We start from the raw sequence: 19174 nt of genomic DNA, 5'->3' as shown, positions 1-19174 counted from the left end.
CAAGCATTTCATAGTTTTAACATATATGTTATTTTTTTCTTAAACCTCTGAATGGAGGTGAGAAAGTAAGAAAGAAGAGAGCAAGAAAGAAATTTGTCATTATCTTTGTGTGATTCCCTCTTGCTGTTATTACTGATGTCATATGTAGTTTTAAATTTTGAACGTTTAATATTTAGCTGTTATTGCCCAACTATACTATTCAGATATATTGCACAGTTGAAGAGAATCTTATTGAATTGACAAGTACAGTTTAATATGAAAACTGATAATAAAATTGGGTCAGGCTCCTTCATAATAATAAATTCTTACCACTATAATCATACTGTATATATAGAGAGAGATTTTAAGATACAGTATAGAAATTATAGTGCACAAGGTCAGAAGTTAAAGCATATCTGCTGCTATATCTTAATTTTGTGAATGATTATCAGTATATTACTATTGGGAAATCCAGACACTTGCTAATTTTAATGTGTTTTATTTTCTCTTCTTTGATCTGTAGGTACCCTACCTACTTCATTGAAGGCACGGGCCTTTTTCTTTGTAACTGTGACTTCTTTAGTCATCAGCGAAAACAATGAGGTTTTCAGTGTGGTCTCTGGGCCATTTTCTTAAATAGAATTCCCATTGTGTGAAAAGGATAGTTCCAGAAGATAGAAATAACAAAAAAAAATGATAATAACTGCCTAAACTGGTGGTAATACAGAAGCAACAGAGAAGCACCTTACAAACAAAATACAAGGATAAGAATTATCTATGGTATAAACGGTACAATGCCAATCCCTTTATCTTTCATTTTAGAATAATGCTGATTCCTTTATCTGTCATTTTAGGATCATGGATGAAGGAGACAAATTAAATAAAATTTTTTTTTTTTTTTAGTTTCAAGGTTTCAAGAATAACTAGCTACAATAGTTTCCGATGATCAGGAGTAATTCCATAGAAATAACATATGATCTAAGATTACCTTCTGTTACGGATTTTAGAATACTTGTCTATATGTATGTTTCAGAGTTTGTGTGTCTGTGTGTGTGTGCATGTGTATGTGAATATCAGTGGCTTCTAAGATACTGTATTTTAATATAAGTGTTGAGCATCAGATCTTAATAAAAACTGCTATCCATTTCATGAGAGAAACCTGGCTTAGGGCCAAACTGAGGTGGTTACACACTGCCTCCCACCCTGAGAAAGAAGGCAAGTGATTATACTCACCGCACAGCCATCATATAGTGCTTTGATGTAAGGGTTGTTGTCATAAGACATCTCCTCATCATTTGACCCCAGGAACCGAAGTGCTTTGTCGTAACTTCCCGATGACACATCGTACCAGGCTGCTGACTGATGGCAGGTGTAGGTGAAATTCTGCCGCGCAGAGGCAGTCAGCAGTTTCAAGAATGTCATTTGCACCATATTAATGGAATTTCCTTCAACGTCCAAATAGGAAAGCTGGGAATAAAAGAATAAAAAGACACATGAAGATTCTTTTGCTCTTTTATGTTATAAAGGGATAAAAATCACTGCTGACAGTGAACTGTGATCCCAGAAGCACTCGGATGCATCGAGTGGCCCATTTTCACGTAGGGGAAGAAAGTAGGCATGGAGGGGCAGAAGACCCAGAGTCAGGATTTTATGAACTCATTCTTGTACTCCCACCGCAGTTACTGCAAGCACTATTTATTTTTGAAAAGAGTCACTTTATTTCTATGCTTCATTGTCCTAACCATTAAAAATTTCCAAAAAAAATTGCTTTTGTTTCCAAGAGATCTTTCATTGTATTAGTGTACCTTTTAAAGTAATTTAAAATAAGTTTAAATTATAGATTATGAACTATCTCTCATTATGTTTGTGTATCTTTTTAAATAGCGAAACAATGGGAACTGAGGAATCCTGGTGCAATGCAAAGTTTACCTATCTTAATTTTTTTTTAGAAAGAGTGCATGTGAGTGGGAGGGGAGGAGCAGACGGGGAGGGGGAGGGAGAAGACTCTCCAGTAGACTCCCATCTCTGCTGAGCACAGAGCCCAAGGTAGCTAGATCTCTTGACCCTGAGATCCTGACCTGAGCTGAAATGAAGAGTCCTCAATTAACCCACTGAGCCATCCAGGCAGCCCCTCCCCTTTTAAAAAAAAATTTCACCTACTTCTTTAAAAAATTTCATAGTACATCCACCTGGCCCAAATTTTAAACAAGTTCCTGCAGTTTTTATTTTGGGGCCATAGTTCTCTAAGGTGTTTGGTCTTCTATTTACTTCATAGACCTAGACCTACCTCTTTGTTCATTCTTAGATAATGTACTTACTCACCACTGTGTCACCACCACTATACATAATGCCTGAGGTTTTGATGCAAGTGAATATTTGTTGAGTCAATAAATACTTATTTTGTATTTAGAGTAGGAAGATAATTGAAAATTATTAAAACCCTTTATTAAATTAATAAATTGTTTTATTGGGTACAATCGAAATACTGAGGACTGCTGAAACATAGTTTTTTTTTTTTTAAAACATGGAGTAGGAAATTTACCTAGAATATAGATTTAGCCCACGTAAAGATAGTTACCTATGACTTTCTTCCTTATTGTTAAATTTAGTTACTCCTTACTGACTAAAAGCCCAGATAGTGAGGAACCTTGTTTGGTTGAAGAAAAAAAGGACACTTGGGAAATGGACATGAAGGAAAACAAACAAAACAACAAAAAAAACAACAACAAAACAACAAAAAACAACAAAACAACAAAAAAAATGACACCACACACATCGTTCTGTGTAGGTATTTTTAACTTCTACACTGGTAAGATGTCACATGGATATTTAATGTAACTTGAAGACTGTAGTGAAGAATTATGTGGAGAACTTCACTAACATTGTTAATTAATTTGTGTATATTCCTGTAGGATAACTACAAAATAGCCATCACTGGAAAATAATAGCTTTTTTAAGAACATCAAACAATTTAATAATTACCTGGATAAATGAAAAACTTTCATTTAAATACATTCTTATTAATATTTTAAACACACACATATTTTTAAACACCTTTTATAATGTCAATTTAATTTTGGCACCTATTTTAAAATACCTGTAACAAATTATTACTAGTGAACTGGTCATTGTATGAGAAATATCTACAAGAAATATCTACGTGAACTTGTGCTCCAATCCAAATAAAAGGTCAAGTCAGTCAGTTCACTTTATAGCCACATGTAGCAATCAGAAAAGACATTTCACTTTCCAAAAGTTTTCATTGATATAGAGAACAAAAAATAATTTATGTATTCTCTATAACCTGACATTTCTAACATAATTTATTTTTATGATATCTAGCAGGTACTTAGTGAAATGCATACTTTATCTGATCACATTATTTTGGTAAGTATAGCATATTTCCATGTATTCTTATACAAAACATTTAGACTTCTCTAAAATACCACAGCTGTCTAAGAGATAAAGTTGGAGCAAGCTGGAGAACACACGGAATCCTGGACATTACAATTTAGACTTTCACAGTCAGGATCTAGAGATACATAATTTGAGCTTTATTTATGAAGTGTAAGATAAACCATTTCATGTTGAGGTAATAACATACCAGTTTTCCTCTCTTAAATTCACTAAACCAGCTTCCTGGTTTCTCTTTTGGCCATGATGATATTCTTACCTGTTGCGAAGGAACAGGAAGTTAGAAAATAGGTAAAAATTATGAACAGTATTGTTTATGTACATACCATTAATTTTCAGTAAGACTAAAATGCCATAGAAATTTTAAAATAGTCTATCCTGAACTATAGACAATGAGATAAAGAGCAAAATTTGAGAGCGATCCTGTGAATTCCCACTTAGTGAAAATGGATTCATTTTCTTCCTATTTTTTTTTTTTAATTGCTCAAAAAAAAGTCGGAGGGGGGCATAACCACCAACAGTATAATAAGAACTGTAGGGGACATTGGTGGAACTCTAGGCAAAACCCTTTGCAAAGGAATGCCTCATAATACCAGCTGGAATCAGCCATCAAGACAAGTACCATCAGTATTTCCTATTGAAGGGAAGCATCGTGAAAGCATTCAGCCAGCAACTGAGGGTGCCATGCTCTGGAAAAGTCCTTGGCAAGAAGCAAGCCTAATCATCTCCTGCTGGGAAGAATGCTCAGAATCTTTAATAGATCTGCATTTATTGTTTTGCTTTGCAAACATCAGCAAAACATACGGGTATCTAAGGCCCCACTGTAGGGAATTTGAGTTATCAGCGTAAGGGGAGACATTTTCCATGTTCCCTCGTTGCTTTGGGGGCTACAGGAATTTTATTACGCTTTACCACAGGCTACGTTTGGTTGGGAAACAGAAGTTGCTTTGCCTCCTGCCACTGCTACCCACCCTTTTCTCACAAACTTCACTTCTCCCCTAAAGAGATTAGACACACCTAAAGCTACTCGTGCCTTCACGACTTTCTGTGCCTCTGTATGCCCACACCATTTACTAAGAAGAACATGATTTATTAAAAGATTACAAACAAAGGCAACATCTATCAGCAGAAACTGGAGAATACAATTATGCTAGTGAGAGATCTTTCCCCATATTAGTAATTTGTCTTCATAGCTTTAAAGATAGAACTCAAATATATCGATACTGCTCGGTAAAAATCAAGAAATGTTTTTGAAAAGGCTAAACATTTAAAAAATACGTAAATGCAGACAATACTTTTACTTTATGTAAAAGATTATAAATTGTGTGTTTCGAACATCATGCACAGCTGCGAGTTCTATCGTGTGGTAATTGGGATGAGGAATCCTATGCACGCACTGAAATTTGAGAATCAGCTGTGCTGTGTCATGGAAAAGCCATAGAATTTTAGAGCACAAGCAGGTGCGTAAAGAATACATCTGGGTAAAAGATAAAGGAGAGAAGTATTTGTTAACTCTGTGCATCACTTTGGTGTCTTATTCATGTTTATGCAATGAAATGCTCTAATTACCCTGTAAGAAAAGCAGATAAATGAAAATATGACAGTATAATTTTCCTGTTTAGTTCAATATTGCAAAAACACGGCAAGAAGTGTCAACAGTCACCACCAAAACAGATTGGTACTTACTCCCTCAGATTTTTTGTCTGGATAAATGCAAGTCTCACCACCAGACGTGAAATTACAGTAAACTTTGAAGGAATCTCCTGAGCATCCTTGGTTAGGATCAATCCAATATTCACCTAGAAGGAGAAAAAAATATGTCATATAAAAATACATGCATAGGAAAAATGATTGCATTAAATATCAAAGTTTCTTTGAGAAATAAAGAATGATTAATATAGTTGGATCTTTTCCCATGAGAATCACTTTATGGTCCCGGTCATATTGGGGTATGCATTTGAATAGTTAAAGAGTGACCCTTTGTCTTGCCTGAATCAAAGCTTTGCCCATACAGTCTGCCCGGAACACTCTGGTTCCTAGCATGTCTGTTACTTTTAGATTTCAGCTTAAATGTCACCTCCTCAAATATTAACATTCAGTTTAGCCATTGTAAGTAAGTTGCATGCATATTGGAATCAGCTAACTTAACCCTAAATCTCATATGTTTTATTTACTACTTAAATCGTCTGAGTATAATAATCACTGTATTTTTCCTTGGTTTATTCATCTGGAGGTGATAGTATCTACTTAGCCTCAGGGATCATACTTTTGCATTACTTTATAGCATAAACTTCTTGTAGTAAATGTACCTCTCTTTGAATTAGATCCTAAAAAGTAGGTCTATTTTTATATACTTAAATGTAGCTTGCTATTAATGTCATCATCTAAATGGCGCAGAGCAGATTTTATCGTGCGAATGACGGTGACCATTAAATTAGTAGTAGATGAGTAAAGATGGTAATTAGTAGGAATAACAAAATTGTTTTAAAATAATTGACAATATGGTTTTTGTTGCTAACAGCTATTGAGAGATAGCATTGATATACATGTGATGACACTTTGCTTCCCTCCTACCATTTTCTATGCTGCCACTTCATTTTAAATATTAGTCTGAATTATGTGAATCTACTGGTTATTAACTTTTCACATTCCAAAATCTCTAACTGCTTAGCTTGTACTAGAATTCTTAAAAACCTAATACCAATCTGCTTTATCTTTTACTACTACTGTATATAAATGGGGAGAGTACTCTTAATAGTTAATTAGCTTCTACTATATGTTAGATCACTTGAAATATTTATTTAACAAAAACATTTAAATTTTTTCTGATTGCACCATTTATAGATTCGCATCTGGAACCAATTGAAATCCTCAGGAAAAAAAAAAAATATATATATAAAAAAGGTTAAAAACCATCCAGGATTTTACCCATCAGGATAACCACTCTTAATGTTTGATATATTTTACAGTTTTTAGAAATTCTGTGGTATTTTCTTTATGTTCTGTTACCTTTTTTTAAATTTTATTTTTTCAGTGTTTCAAGATTCATCTGTGGTATTTTTTCTCTTGATTTAATCTGCTAGTATTGCCATTAAATGTTCTTCAAATAACATAATAATAACTTAATTACCAAGACACCTTTGTTCAATAAATTCTGTATACTATGGATACCATGTACAATTTATCTCAAATTTATTCATTTCCTATTTTTACTATCAGGTCCCTAAATCAAGTCACCACAATTTCTTGCCTAGATTAATCCAACAGCTCCTTAACCAGCTTCTTTGGATTCTACCTTGCTTTCTTCCAAATTACTTCAAAGTCATTTTCCGCTTTGCTCACTACTTTTTAGCCATGGAGACATTAGGTTCCTCGAAGACACCAGAACCTCATCTTCTTCAAGGCTTTCAAAAGACCCACATCCTCTGCCCAGAACACCCTTTCCATTCTTTGCATAACTGGCTACCTCTTTATAGGTTTCAGCTTAAATGTTATCTCCTTAAATATTAATATCTTATTTATCCAAAATCGAATCATCCCTTACTTATCTACTCATTTTTTCCACAATATCTGTCATAATATGCTATAAATACTACTTATGATTTTGCTATCTCCATTGTTTGATAATAGTAGCTCAAAGGTATTATTCCTTCTGCATTATCTATGAATCTCTGTCTGAAGAAGAGTGCCTGGCACTGTTTAATTAATTAACTAATATTTAATTGCAATTAATTAACACATTGAAGAATTAATAATACTAGTTATTATATGGAAACCACAGGGAACTGTAGCTCATAGTGAACTTTCCATTTTCCAAAATTTACAAAAATTTTTCTTGACTGCTCAGGTTCTAATTAATCATATCTTGTTTTATAACTCAGTACATGTAATCTTTTATATTTGAATTTCAATAATGTATGATTATCTTAGCTAGATCAAAGTCTGAATCATTCTTATAAATCATTGCATTACCACTGAACTGAATATATCTTTTTCACATACACATATTATACATTTGAAGACCTTGGATATTAGTCTGTATGGAACCCTTAGCAGCTACCTGTGTTTTAGTTTCAACAGACTATTCTTGACTAAGAAAATATTTTATGACATTCTTCCTTTATGGTGGTGGCTGTTTCTGAATCACACTGAAATTTTCTATCTGTATTGAATTATTTAGATCTCAGTTACAGCATTCTTATATGATTGACAGTGCAAAATAATATTGTCCCAATAGTAAAAAGAGTGATAAAATATTTACACGTAAAGTGGGAGATTTAAGATGACATAAAGATCTGCCCCTTGTTAGTTTAATAATTAGGTGAGTTTCTTAACTAACTCAAGATACTTGAAACTGTTGTCCTCTCAGGATAGGTATGTAAACGTTTATGTTAAATGGTAGGTATCAAAAAATATCTTGATTATTATTACAAATAAATTGTTCACAGCTCCATTATTTGTGGATCCATTACATAAATTTTGCCCCAAGCTATTCGAATTCTTAAATATTCTATTAACCAAATCACTGCTAAATTGATAGGTCAAATACGATTCAGTTGTGCTGTTAATCATGTTAACTTTACTCATATCAATGTAAAATAACTTAGGTTATAGGATATAAATAATTATATACTAATGTGCACATGCATGCACACAAAAAACCTGTTCTATGATTGTTAGTACAGGGAAAATGCATTTATGTTATCTATAATCATCCAAAAATGGCAAAGGACTCTCAAGCAGATCTTAAATTGCACAGCGTAAATGACTTTTTCTGTCTACAATATTGGAATGAATAATCATTTGCTTTAGTTTTATTTAGATTCTATATTAAACATTTCACTAGAATTAAAGAGCTGACAATGCATCGTCATAACTTAGAGATTCAGTACATTTGCTGTGTCTTATATTATTAACATACCATCTGGGAAGTCAGGATGGCTGAGTTGCAGGTCTTTGCAAGTTCGGGCTGGGTTAGTCTGAGTACCCATTGGAAACTTCATATGTTCGATGTCTTGTTTCAGGGAATTGAGGGAACCGAATATTTCCTCCATTCCATCTGAGTAATCAAGAATATTATCACCTGCATCTGCTTGCATGTTTTCAACATGTCTTCTTGTTTTTTTGGGTGACAAGATTGGTAAAGGCTGGATGACTTCGCCAGGTGGACCCTGGGAAAGAGAGAACGTGCATGTAAGTGCTTCTGAAGATAGAATATTCTGCATAATTATCACTAGTTATGTCACTGTTATAAGAAATTACAGTTGGTTTAGATTTTCAATGTTTTTCCTATTTTCAATGTTTTCTCTAATTGCTAATATATATATACATGTATAGGTAGATAGATATGTAAACTTGGTAATTTTTTTTTAAATAATCTAGTAGGGATACTAAAGTAGACACCAACTCTGATGCTATCTGGAACTTTTTCTACATAAGTAATGTAGCAAAAGATTTGTGTGGACATATGTGCATTACCTGATTATTTATTAATTAGTCCTCATTTACTTGTCTTATCTCCGCAACTAGATTTTAGTCTCTGAAGATTAAAACGTCATTTTAGGGTTCTTATGCTACTTAATGAGTTGTCTATTGTGCTTGACAATAATTTATATTATGAAACATTAAACTTTTAAAAATACACATTAACTTATTTCAAATATAATTTAAAACTGCATAAATTAAAAAGCTTAAAAAATGCAACCAGACTTGAATCTGCATTTATGGCAAGAATAGAACTACACCAAATAGTTAAATCCATACCGGTATGGATTGTGTCACAAAAAGTTCTATGTAGGGACGCCTGGGTGGCTCAGTTGGTTGGACGACTGCCTTCGGCTCAGGGCATGATCCTGGGAGTCCCGGGATCGAGTCCCGCATCGGGCTCCCAGCTCCATGGGGAGTCTGCTTCTCTCTCTGACCTTCTCCTCGCTCATGCTCTCTCTCACTGCCTCTCTCTCAAATAAATAAATAAAATCTTTAAAAAAAAAAAAAAAGTTCTATGTAGAAGTCCTAAGCACCAGTACCACAGAATAAGACCTCATTTTGAAATGAGGTCTCTGTAGCTATAATTAGCTAAGTAAATATAACGGCATTAGGGTGGATCCTAGCCCAATATGACTGGTATCCTTATAAGAGGAAATTTATGGGACACACATAGAAGATGATAGGAGAAGATAGGAGAAGACGGCCATTTATGAGCCAAGGAGAGGACCATGGAACAGACCTTCAGCTCCACAGTCCTCAGAAGGAACCGATGCTTCCCACAGTCTGATCTAGGACTTGTGGCCGCTAGAACTGTTAGACAATACATTTATATTATTTAAGCCACCTTGTTTGTGGTGCCTGTTATGGCAGCCCTAGCAAGGTGGATCTCTCACTTAGTAGTAATGTGAAGCCTGGAAAATGTCAGCATTAATAAATGTTACAAATTGCTATTGCTTTTTGGTTGATCATTATATACAGTAGGAAAACAAATGCCAAGTATCTAAACTCTTGTCTTTATTCCTAGTGTGGTAAGACATATATATATCTTTGTGGCATACAATCAATTGTTTTCATAAAAATGTGACATTAAAAAGTATGTCATTTTCTTGAAAAACAAATAAAAACACGATTATCATAATATATAGTTAATGTATCTTTATATATTCAATTATAAGAAAACCTTGGCATGGGGACCTGATTACGTAATACAGTTGCTATTTCCTAGAAAAATGCCTTTTTTTTCATCCTTCTTATAAATTCAGAGAAATCACTGGCAGTCTCAGGACGCTAAATGCCAGCACATCAGTCTTGTTACTCTGCACTTACCGGAGGCCCAGGAGGCCCTGGAAGACCACTGTCACCCTTCTGGCCAGCAGGTCCCTGTGGAGGGGGGGGGGCAAAGGAACAAGATAAATGAAGAACAAGGCATTTGAGTGGAATTCCCTGAAAAACGAAAACCCAAAGGTAAAAGTACTTACAGCAGAGCCTTTGGTACCCTTTGGACCTTGAGGGCCCTAGAAAAAAGCAAAGGCAAAAGGGCAGATAAAAATTTGGAGAATTCATGACTCTTTGGTCTACTTACAAGTTTACTTTATAAAATTCTTTTGTCTCGCACTTACTGGTAAGCCTGGGGGACCAGGTGGACCTATGGGACCAGCAGGACCCGGAATTCCCTGCAGAGAGAATCATCCAAATTAGAGTTTTCCTCAGCTAGTTTATGCATAAGATTAGTGCATAACAACACAACTACAGGGTTTTGATTATGCAGAAATATGTAAGAATAGCCTAAAACTTTTCATTATGAATCTAAGAAATAACCTTTGCAAGGTAATCTGTACTTTTCCCCCCATTTGTTTCAATGTCTGTATCTTTATAGATATAAAGCAGCCTTCAGAATAATGACTTGTATTTTTGGAAATTCGATAAATTTTTGTGTAATTAACTACTGAACTGTAATTTTTCGATTTCTAACTTGTCATGTTTTTAATTTATTACTTTAAGATTAAGCAAATTTCTTTTTGAAAACATCATTGACTTAAAGAGATTAAAGATACTCTAAATCACCCCCTTGGTCATGTTTAATGGAATGTGCACGTGTGCGAGTGTGTGTGTGTGTGTGTGTGTGTGTGCGCGCACGTGCGACTGGAAAGGAGTAGGAGAATAATTTATATCTTTACTCACTCCATCCCCCTTTGCTCCTGGAGATCCTTGAGTTCCGGGGAGTCCTCTGTCACCCTTTTCACCTTGTTCGCCTGGGGGACCAATCAGGCCAATTAAACCTGGATGTCCCTTTAGAAGGCAGAGAAAAGAAATTAACAATATATAAATTACAACCATCTACTATAGTCATAAAATAATTGCACACTAAGTTTACAAAACATAAAAGTAAAAAAAAAAATAGAAACTTTAACCCTTTCTGAATGATATAAAGGATTAAGAACCTGCTTTTCTCTTACCTAACAGGATCATTTACTGCTTATATCAAGGGAGACTTTTATTGGTGGGGAGGAATATTAGGAAACAGAATGCTTTCTAAAAATATCATCTTCAGTGTTTCATTTACTTAAAATTAATTCTCCACTAAAGATTATTTCATTGATGAAATAAACTGAAAAGTCATTATTTTAATAAGCATATTTTATATGAAATGATTTCTACTTTTCAGAAATTCTATAGTCTTTAAGAGACATTTGGAGATTTAAAAATAATCCAAAACCATTAATGGCATTCTAAAAAGGCTCATTTTCTTTAATTATTTGGTATAACTCAGCATACATTCTGGAAGATCAAATTACTACTTCAAAGGTATTATAGCTTAAATTTTTCATTTTCATGTTTAAAAACATGAAAATGGGCATTTTGTTATTCCATCTGTTTATTTTCTGAAGGTTTATTTTAGTATAACCATATGCTTTCTCCATATGGTTCCAGCAAGGGGACATTGAAAAAACATAACACTGAAATCTGATACATTTTTCACTATGACTTTGTATATTTTCTCTCCTCTAAATTCATCTGGGAAACAGAGCATTGGCAGCTTTTTCCTTGGTTAGAAGGACAAAGATATTCTTTGAAATTTCCTTTTGAGTGATTTTAATATGAAAAATTATTGTCTCTGCTATTGGGATGTCAAAATTGTAGTAACATGTGTTTTTACTCTCACCTTCTCACCCTTGGAACCGGGGTCACCTTTGAGACCAGGTAAACCAGGAGGCCCCTAAATAATAAGAAATAATAAACATACATAGAGTAGGTATGAATTAGAGAATCATATTACTACCCACAGGGCAAGTCTGGTTTTGGTGATATGACAGAGTTCAAAAATAATTAATAATGATTAGTGCTTACTCTTGAGGATTCAAAATAATTTTGCTTGTTTAAAACTCCATGGCTTAATATTTAACCACAATTATAAAGCATCCTATCGACAAGTTTTGACCACAGAAATGTGAAATTAGAAACAAGACATGGTTTGTATGGTCTTTAAACCAAAAAAGGATAAATTTTTAAATAATTTTAGAAGAAGGGATTTCCAAATTATACATCAAATCAATCAAATATTTTGGTTGTCAAATACATTACAAGGTCAAATACATTAAAGTATTTCCTGAAAAATTAAAAAAAATCCCAAAATATTTTTGACAGTCAACTGACCTTTGATAACCACTTTTCCTAAGCAAACTCAAACAGTATTTTTAACTGTAATTCCTGCAGAATCTTTTATATAAATGATTTGTAAATTAAATAATAAAACAATTAGCTTTTTCATATAAACATCTCTATTTTACCAATTAACTATTTTATGGTCCAAGGATAACACATTTATCCATTTTTGCTAAATTATATTTTTATGAAAATCATGGCATGCCTTCATCAACTAATTCTTAGTTCTGACCCTTGCCCATGGAATTATTCATATTAATGACTTTGTAACAAACATTTTTATAAAAAAATCAGTGTATCCCATATCGAAGGTAATACAAAATACGACCCTTGTTCTGAAACTAATGACAAATGAAACTGGCAAGAGTTTCTGTCAGAAGAAGTGGAACTGACACTAAAAGATGGTTAGCAAGGATGTGATTGATGAAATCAGAATCAAGATAAGGCTACAAAATGTAGGTCACTACTACCTGTAGTAGTAAGGCTGCCAGAAAAACAAAGTGAAATATTTCTACAGTTTCTTTATGAGTTTGAATTATTTATATTGAATTGAATTTTAAAATTATAGTTTCGGTAACGATTTTTAACGTGGCACTTAGGAAGCGAATTGTTTTAACTCTTATCAAACTATACCATTGTATATAGATACTATTGGATCTTCTTCAAGGCTACCATGAGCAATTTTTTTCCTCTCTACCCAGACACTTTTTGAATCTTCCAGGTGAAAGAGCATGTTAAGTCTCAGTTCATCATTTTTGTGAATTTAAAGTATTAAGAGCCGTGGATCTGATCCAAGTAGTATGATGTAATTTAAAAAGTATGGGCTCAGAATAGGATAGACTTGGGATAGAAGCCAGCCTCTCTTATTAGCAATTTAAATTAGCTAACCAAAAAGAGCTTCAGTTTTCTCATCTATAAATCGAGGATTATAATTCCTGTCTCCTTAGATTGAATAGATGAGGCTTTTGGATTCCTTAATTACTCACATCCGTACCTTAAACCGAATCCCTGATCATCAGGGGAAAATAAGAATAGGATTCGTACAATTAGTACTGTGTAACAACAGTATTTAGGGCTAATATTTATTATATATATTTGTGTATGTTTTAATTTATGGAAGAATTTGAAATTCTCTAAGTATATTGATATAGAAGTGGACAATTTCCCTAAATCATTCTATTACCAATAGATACAAATTATTTTCATGTGCAATTTTAAACGTGAATGTGCCTAATAGTGATCTTTTTAAAAAAGACGTTATTTATTTGTTTGACAGAGGAAGAGAGAGCACAAGCAGAAGGAACAGCAGAGAGAGAGGGAGAAGCAGGCTCCCCGCTGAGCAAGGAGCCCTACGAGGGGCTCGATCCCAGTACCCTGAGACCATGACCTGAGCCGAAGGCAGAGGCTTACTTAGCCCATTGAGCCACCCAGGCATCCCTAATAATATTCTTCTAACAAGGAGAAAATCATTAATGCTCAGACATAAATTTATACTAATTCAGTTTAGACTTTCTTTTGTATAAAAATAATCATGCCACTTTGTTAAATCTCTTATGGTCAAAAAGTAGATGACAAAGATATTACCAAATTTACCTCCAAGTATATCTAAGGCTGCGTTTGAAAACCGAACTTTCATCTTATTTACTAACACCCTATCATAGTGGATCTCAAAGTGTCGTCCTCAGACCAGCAGCATTAGCATCATCTGTGAACTTTTTATTAGAAAAGCAAATTCTTGGGCCTCATTCAGACCAACTGAATCTGAAATTCTTGAGTTAAAAGACCAGGGATCTGTTTCATAAGTTTGATACTCATTACGCTTTGAGAGAGATGGTTCTGTGGTGTTAGGTCCCAAACCAGGTTAAATCAATATGCAAATCAGAATATCATAAAAAATCTCATTTATGTTAAAATAAAAGCATTACCTATTTAGTTCTACTAGTTTAATAATTTTTAAGTTAAGGGAATATATTTCACATCTACTATTTTCTGATTTTATCAGAAATGCATGATGAATCATGAGGAAAATGTTTCCCTATAACACATTTTAAAAGGCATAATATCAATGAGTAATGGAATCACTTAATTCTTTGAGACCATGTCACCCTCAGGATAAATGCCAAAGACTCTACATGTTAGAACAAGGTGGCATAAAAAAGTATGAAAAAATGGTTCTAATAAAAACGTAACTGCATGAAAGAACCATATGCTTGTACCAGTAGTAGAAACCTTTTAAGAATATTGGTTTAACCTGACATAATGTCAATTAAAAGTAAATATATTCTCCAGACTAAAAATACCAAACTAGGTACAGGCTATATTTTTTTCTTTCTTCACTTCTCATTCTACACTCAAACTTTTTTTAGGTGTATGATATACTTTACAGAAATTCTGCTCTAAGTAGGAGATCTGGTAGGGATGCTGCTTGCCAAACATCAGTATTCAAATCACTGCTTCATTCAGAGTCTCAGGTCTAACCATACATTAGTTGGGTGACCTTGGATCTAGCACTTATTATCTCTCAGCTTCACTTATGAAGGTACTCTAATAGTAATAACTGTATCACAGTATTGTAATAATGAAAGAAATCAGACCTACAAAAGTACTGTATAAACAATGCAGTAGAGCATTTTTTGAAAAGTTACAGTTATCAATCAGCCTTCTCACCACATTCTTATAGTATAAGCTAAAATGGCAAAAAAGGAGAAGGAAAAGGAAAAGGAGAAGAGGAGGGAGAAGAGAAAGAGGAGGAGGATGAAGGTGAAGAAATACTGGAATTTTAACTACTCAGGCTTAATGCGAAATATACTAGACATTGTGTTCATGCATTTTAAATCATTTCTATAAATGTACATAAAAGAGCTAGAGGAAATGAGGTTTAATTCCTCTAAGCTAATAATTTCTTATGAACTTGCAAACATTATCTGAGGGCAAATTTACCAAGCAAAATCAGTTTTTTATCATTTTCATCAGGTGGAAATAGAAATTGGTAAAGTTATGATATTGATAGCAGTTATAAATAATGCTCTGAACTTGGGACATATCAAAAATATCAATTCTGCATATAAAAATGTTATTCCAAGAACATATTTTCTATTTCCTATTTAGGATATTGCAAATTGAAAAACCCTAGGGAAATACATAATTCATAAGTAATAAGTAAAAAGGAAAACAAGGATAATACATTCTTAAGTGTCTAGAATATACAATCAAACATTTTCCCCTGCGGTATTATGCTTTACAGAATATTTGCTTTGATATGAATCTCAAAACTCTAGTGCATAGAAGTTTAAAGAAACTGTAGATCCCGCACTTTATTTAGAATGCAATATCGTGAAATAATATTTAATTTGGTGAAAAGCAAATGCTTTACTATTTAAACCTGGTGAATCATTTTGGAATGCTATGTATCTCAACCCTGCCTACAGATAGTTCAAAGGTAGCATAAAAAAAAAAATCAAACTGCATTCAGTAAGCCATCCTACCATTTTTTCAGGCACTTATGGTTTGAAAAATAATGCTATCAGATATTTTATTCATCAATATGTAAAAGAAGGAATGTCTGATTATATTATGGTAATTTTTCATCTCTTTTTCTTGTTGACTACCTGAAAATTTGATTCAACTTAAAAAATGCTTTTATTATTCTTTATATAATCTCATCATTGTCCTTAGCTTTCTGTTAGCTCTCATATGTACTAGTTAATCTATCCTCGGTTCCATATGGTGATTCTAAATATATATGTACATAAATTCATGCATTTATAGAAGTTTAATTTTTACTATGAGAAATGTCTAACTTTTAAAGTGAAAAATAAATACTGTACCATATCTGAACTCTAGTAGAGCTGATTACAGAGTGGGCAAGGACCAAACACGTAACATTTCAAAAGTTTTAAAAGATCTGTTTCACTCTCACCCCGAAGAATCTCCATTCCAAAGGTTAACATAAATTTGTATATAAAATACCTATAAAATACCATTTTAAGTAAAGTCAGTGTATAAGGAAGTGTATAAATGCTCTCTGATAAAACAAAAAGCCAGAGGAAAAGGCATGGCATCCATACTGCTGAACGCTCTGTTAAAGCACGATCGTCAACCTAGGTAGCTGGGTATCTGGAGTGATGAAGGCACATTAAGTCCTACTTACTGAACAGCTAAGTTGTATTTAAAAGTTGGGGAAAGGGGAATGTTGGGTGGTATGGTCTGACTAGTGGACCCTACAGCAGGAAGTTTCAGGCAGCTTCTAGAAGGGCAAAAGAGACCCAACATGTAGCTGCGGAAATACGGTGATAAACAGGCTTCTGAAACGTGTGCAGACTGGGATGTGCATGTGAATATATTTATAATTGTAATGAGGAAAAACACATTATGGAGAGAATATTCAGATGAATTTCACATGGATTAATTTCAGAGATGAATGCAAATTTGTATGAGTTTTCAAATCTCTTATTTTTACCTCCCACATTCTTAAGCCTTCCATACACATTTAAGCCTCTTTTTTTGCTCCTTTAATAATCCTACCATACTTCTGAGGAGAGAAAGGTCCCCGGAGGAAAGGGCATTTTAACAGTCCTACTCTGAATATAGTTAGCATTCTCTGCTTGATTCTATTATAGTACTTACCTACTTTACACTCTAACTGCTGTAAGCATAATTTATTTATTGGTCCTTTTCATTTGCTTTAACAATCAGTGTCTTTCAAACAAATTTAGTTAGTTTTTTTTTAAGTAAACTCTACCGCCAATGTGGGGCCCGAACATAGAACCCCAAGATAAACAGTCACATTCTGTACAGACTGAGCCATCCAGGCACCCCAAATTTAGTTACTTTTCACAAAAACATGAAATTGTTTATTTTTAAAACATCATTTCGTTCTATTAATAACTCTTTATTTGGTGCTCCTAGCGCCAATTAATGGTCTAAGTTGTTTTATGTATAACTTATTTAATTAACATCAGAATCCTATGGGGTAGGAGATATTAATATCCATATTTAATTCATTTAAACTTCGTAATATCCCACGAAATAGATGTTACTGATATTCTAATTTTACAGATGAGGAAACTAAAGCTAAATAAATAAATAAATAAATAAATAGCTAGCTAGCTTTCCTAAAGTCCAGCACGTAAGTGGTAGTGTTTGTTCTTGAAACTAGGGAGCTTGCTTGAGAGTCAATGACCTTAACCATTAACCATAATCAAAAATTTACACTAAAATAATTTGTTCTTAGCTGAGTTGAAAAGCTCATTAAATTGCCATAAAAAGCAACCTGAAGATGGTTTCTCCGCCCATCCTCACTTCATGAGAACCAACTAATTTTCATTAAAATTAAATATCGTCAAACTAATTGATGAAATTAAATCTTTAATTTTCATTAAAATTAAATATTGTCAAACTAACTGATGCTATGAAAAAGCTACAGTCTATTCACATTATAAGTCCTCTCTGATAAAAAAAAAAAAAAAGGAGCCAGAGAGAGACATGGTACCCATACTGTTAAATTCAGATGTTTTTCACTTCACTCTGCCTAAAAGGGTTTGCGTTGTTCTGCCCCTTGCTCGGTAAACTCACATTTACCTAAGAGTCAAAAATATAAACTTTTACAAGCTGGAGTCAGGTGGTATGTCTGATGGTTTTATTTTTAATATTATCGGAAGGAAATCTTCAGCATGATGTTTTTTATTTCATCTGGAGAAAGGTCAGAATACTTATTGGAAAATCTGAAATAACAAGAAAAAAATCTCTGGCAAATTTTAAGGTGACATTAAGGTGAATTATTTTTTTTTTTTCCAGGCTCTGACTCTTAAGTTAGGAGTTGCCCATATCTAAGGAGAATATTCCCTACACGGTGGCACAGACTGGAGCCCACTGGGCTTCAGCCAGGTCCCTGTTCTGATGCTAATGGGGTCATGTGCAGATTTGATAATCTCCTGCTTGAGGTCACTCAAAATTTGATAATTTTATCCTCATGTAAAAATAAATGATCTTTAACTTTTCAGTGAAAGTTAAAAAATTATCTCTGTAACATGAAATATTTGCTTTATTTTGCAACATTTTTACTAAAAGGAATGGCCAAAATTCCTCCACAATAATTAAGATTAGGAATCCCAGTTTTGATGGCATTCTGGGCATGTAATATATTCATGATAAGAGGTATTTTTGTAAAATGTAAATTGATCTCCAGAAGCATTTGACTATTTGAACCAATACGCATCACCCTTGCATAATGCTGTAGGTATTATTAGCTATTTTGATTAATCCCTTTACATACAACTATTTTTGGACAATGAATTTCAAATGCCTCTACAATAAAATAGAATCTGTCACTAGAAAAAAATGATTTTTTATTACAGTTTTTCTTTGTTTATTAGAGAGAGAGAGCACAAGTAGGCAGACTGGCAGGCAGAGGAAGAGGGAGAAGCAGACTCCCCACTGAGCAGGGAGCCTGATGTAAGGCTAGATCCTAGGACCCTGGGATCATGACCTAAGCTGAAGGCAGACTCTTACCAACTGAACCACCCAAATGTCCCCAGAAAACAATGACTTTAAAGGCAAGACTTAGATTCTCACTTCTGCCTAGGTTCTGTAGCAGGTTTAGCCTTGGCACCTATAATGAACTCCCATCTAT

General features: G+C 33.7%; 1 protein-coding gene across 3 annotated transcripts in view; it reads right to left on the bottom strand.

The window, feature by feature from the left end:
* COL11A1 (collagen type XI alpha 1 chain) overlaps positions 1-19174 on the bottom strand; it is a 208297-nt gene that overhangs the window by 1713 nt on the left and 187410 nt on the right. For all 3 annotated transcript variants that reach the window (XM_047727896.1, XM_047727894.1, XM_047727895.1), the window contains 9 exons: positions 12044-12097; positions 11062-11169; positions 10500-10553; positions 10359-10394; positions 10207-10260; positions 8315-8564; positions 5080-5192; positions 3584-3652; positions 1213-1446 (listed from right to left, as the gene is read on the bottom strand). In XM_047727896.1, coding sequence (XP_047583852.1) covers positions 1213-1446; positions 3584-3652; positions 5080-5192; positions 8315-8564; positions 10207-10260; positions 10359-10394; positions 10500-10553; positions 11062-11169; positions 12044-12097 — 972 coding nt within the window. The remainder of the gene's footprint in view (positions 1-1212; positions 1447-3583; positions 3653-5079; positions 5193-8314; positions 8565-10206; positions 10261-10358; positions 10395-10499; positions 10554-11061; positions 11170-12043; positions 12098-19174) is intronic.

Source organism: Lutra lutra, chromosome 4 (assembly GCF_902655055.1).
Source record: "Lutra lutra chromosome 4, mLutLut1.2, whole genome shotgun sequence".
Lineage (NCBI taxonomy): Eukaryota > Metazoa > Chordata > Mammalia > Carnivora > Mustelidae > Lutra > Lutra lutra.
Note: the sequence above shows the minus strand (reverse complement) of the source record. Positions and strands in the feature narration are given on the sequence as shown.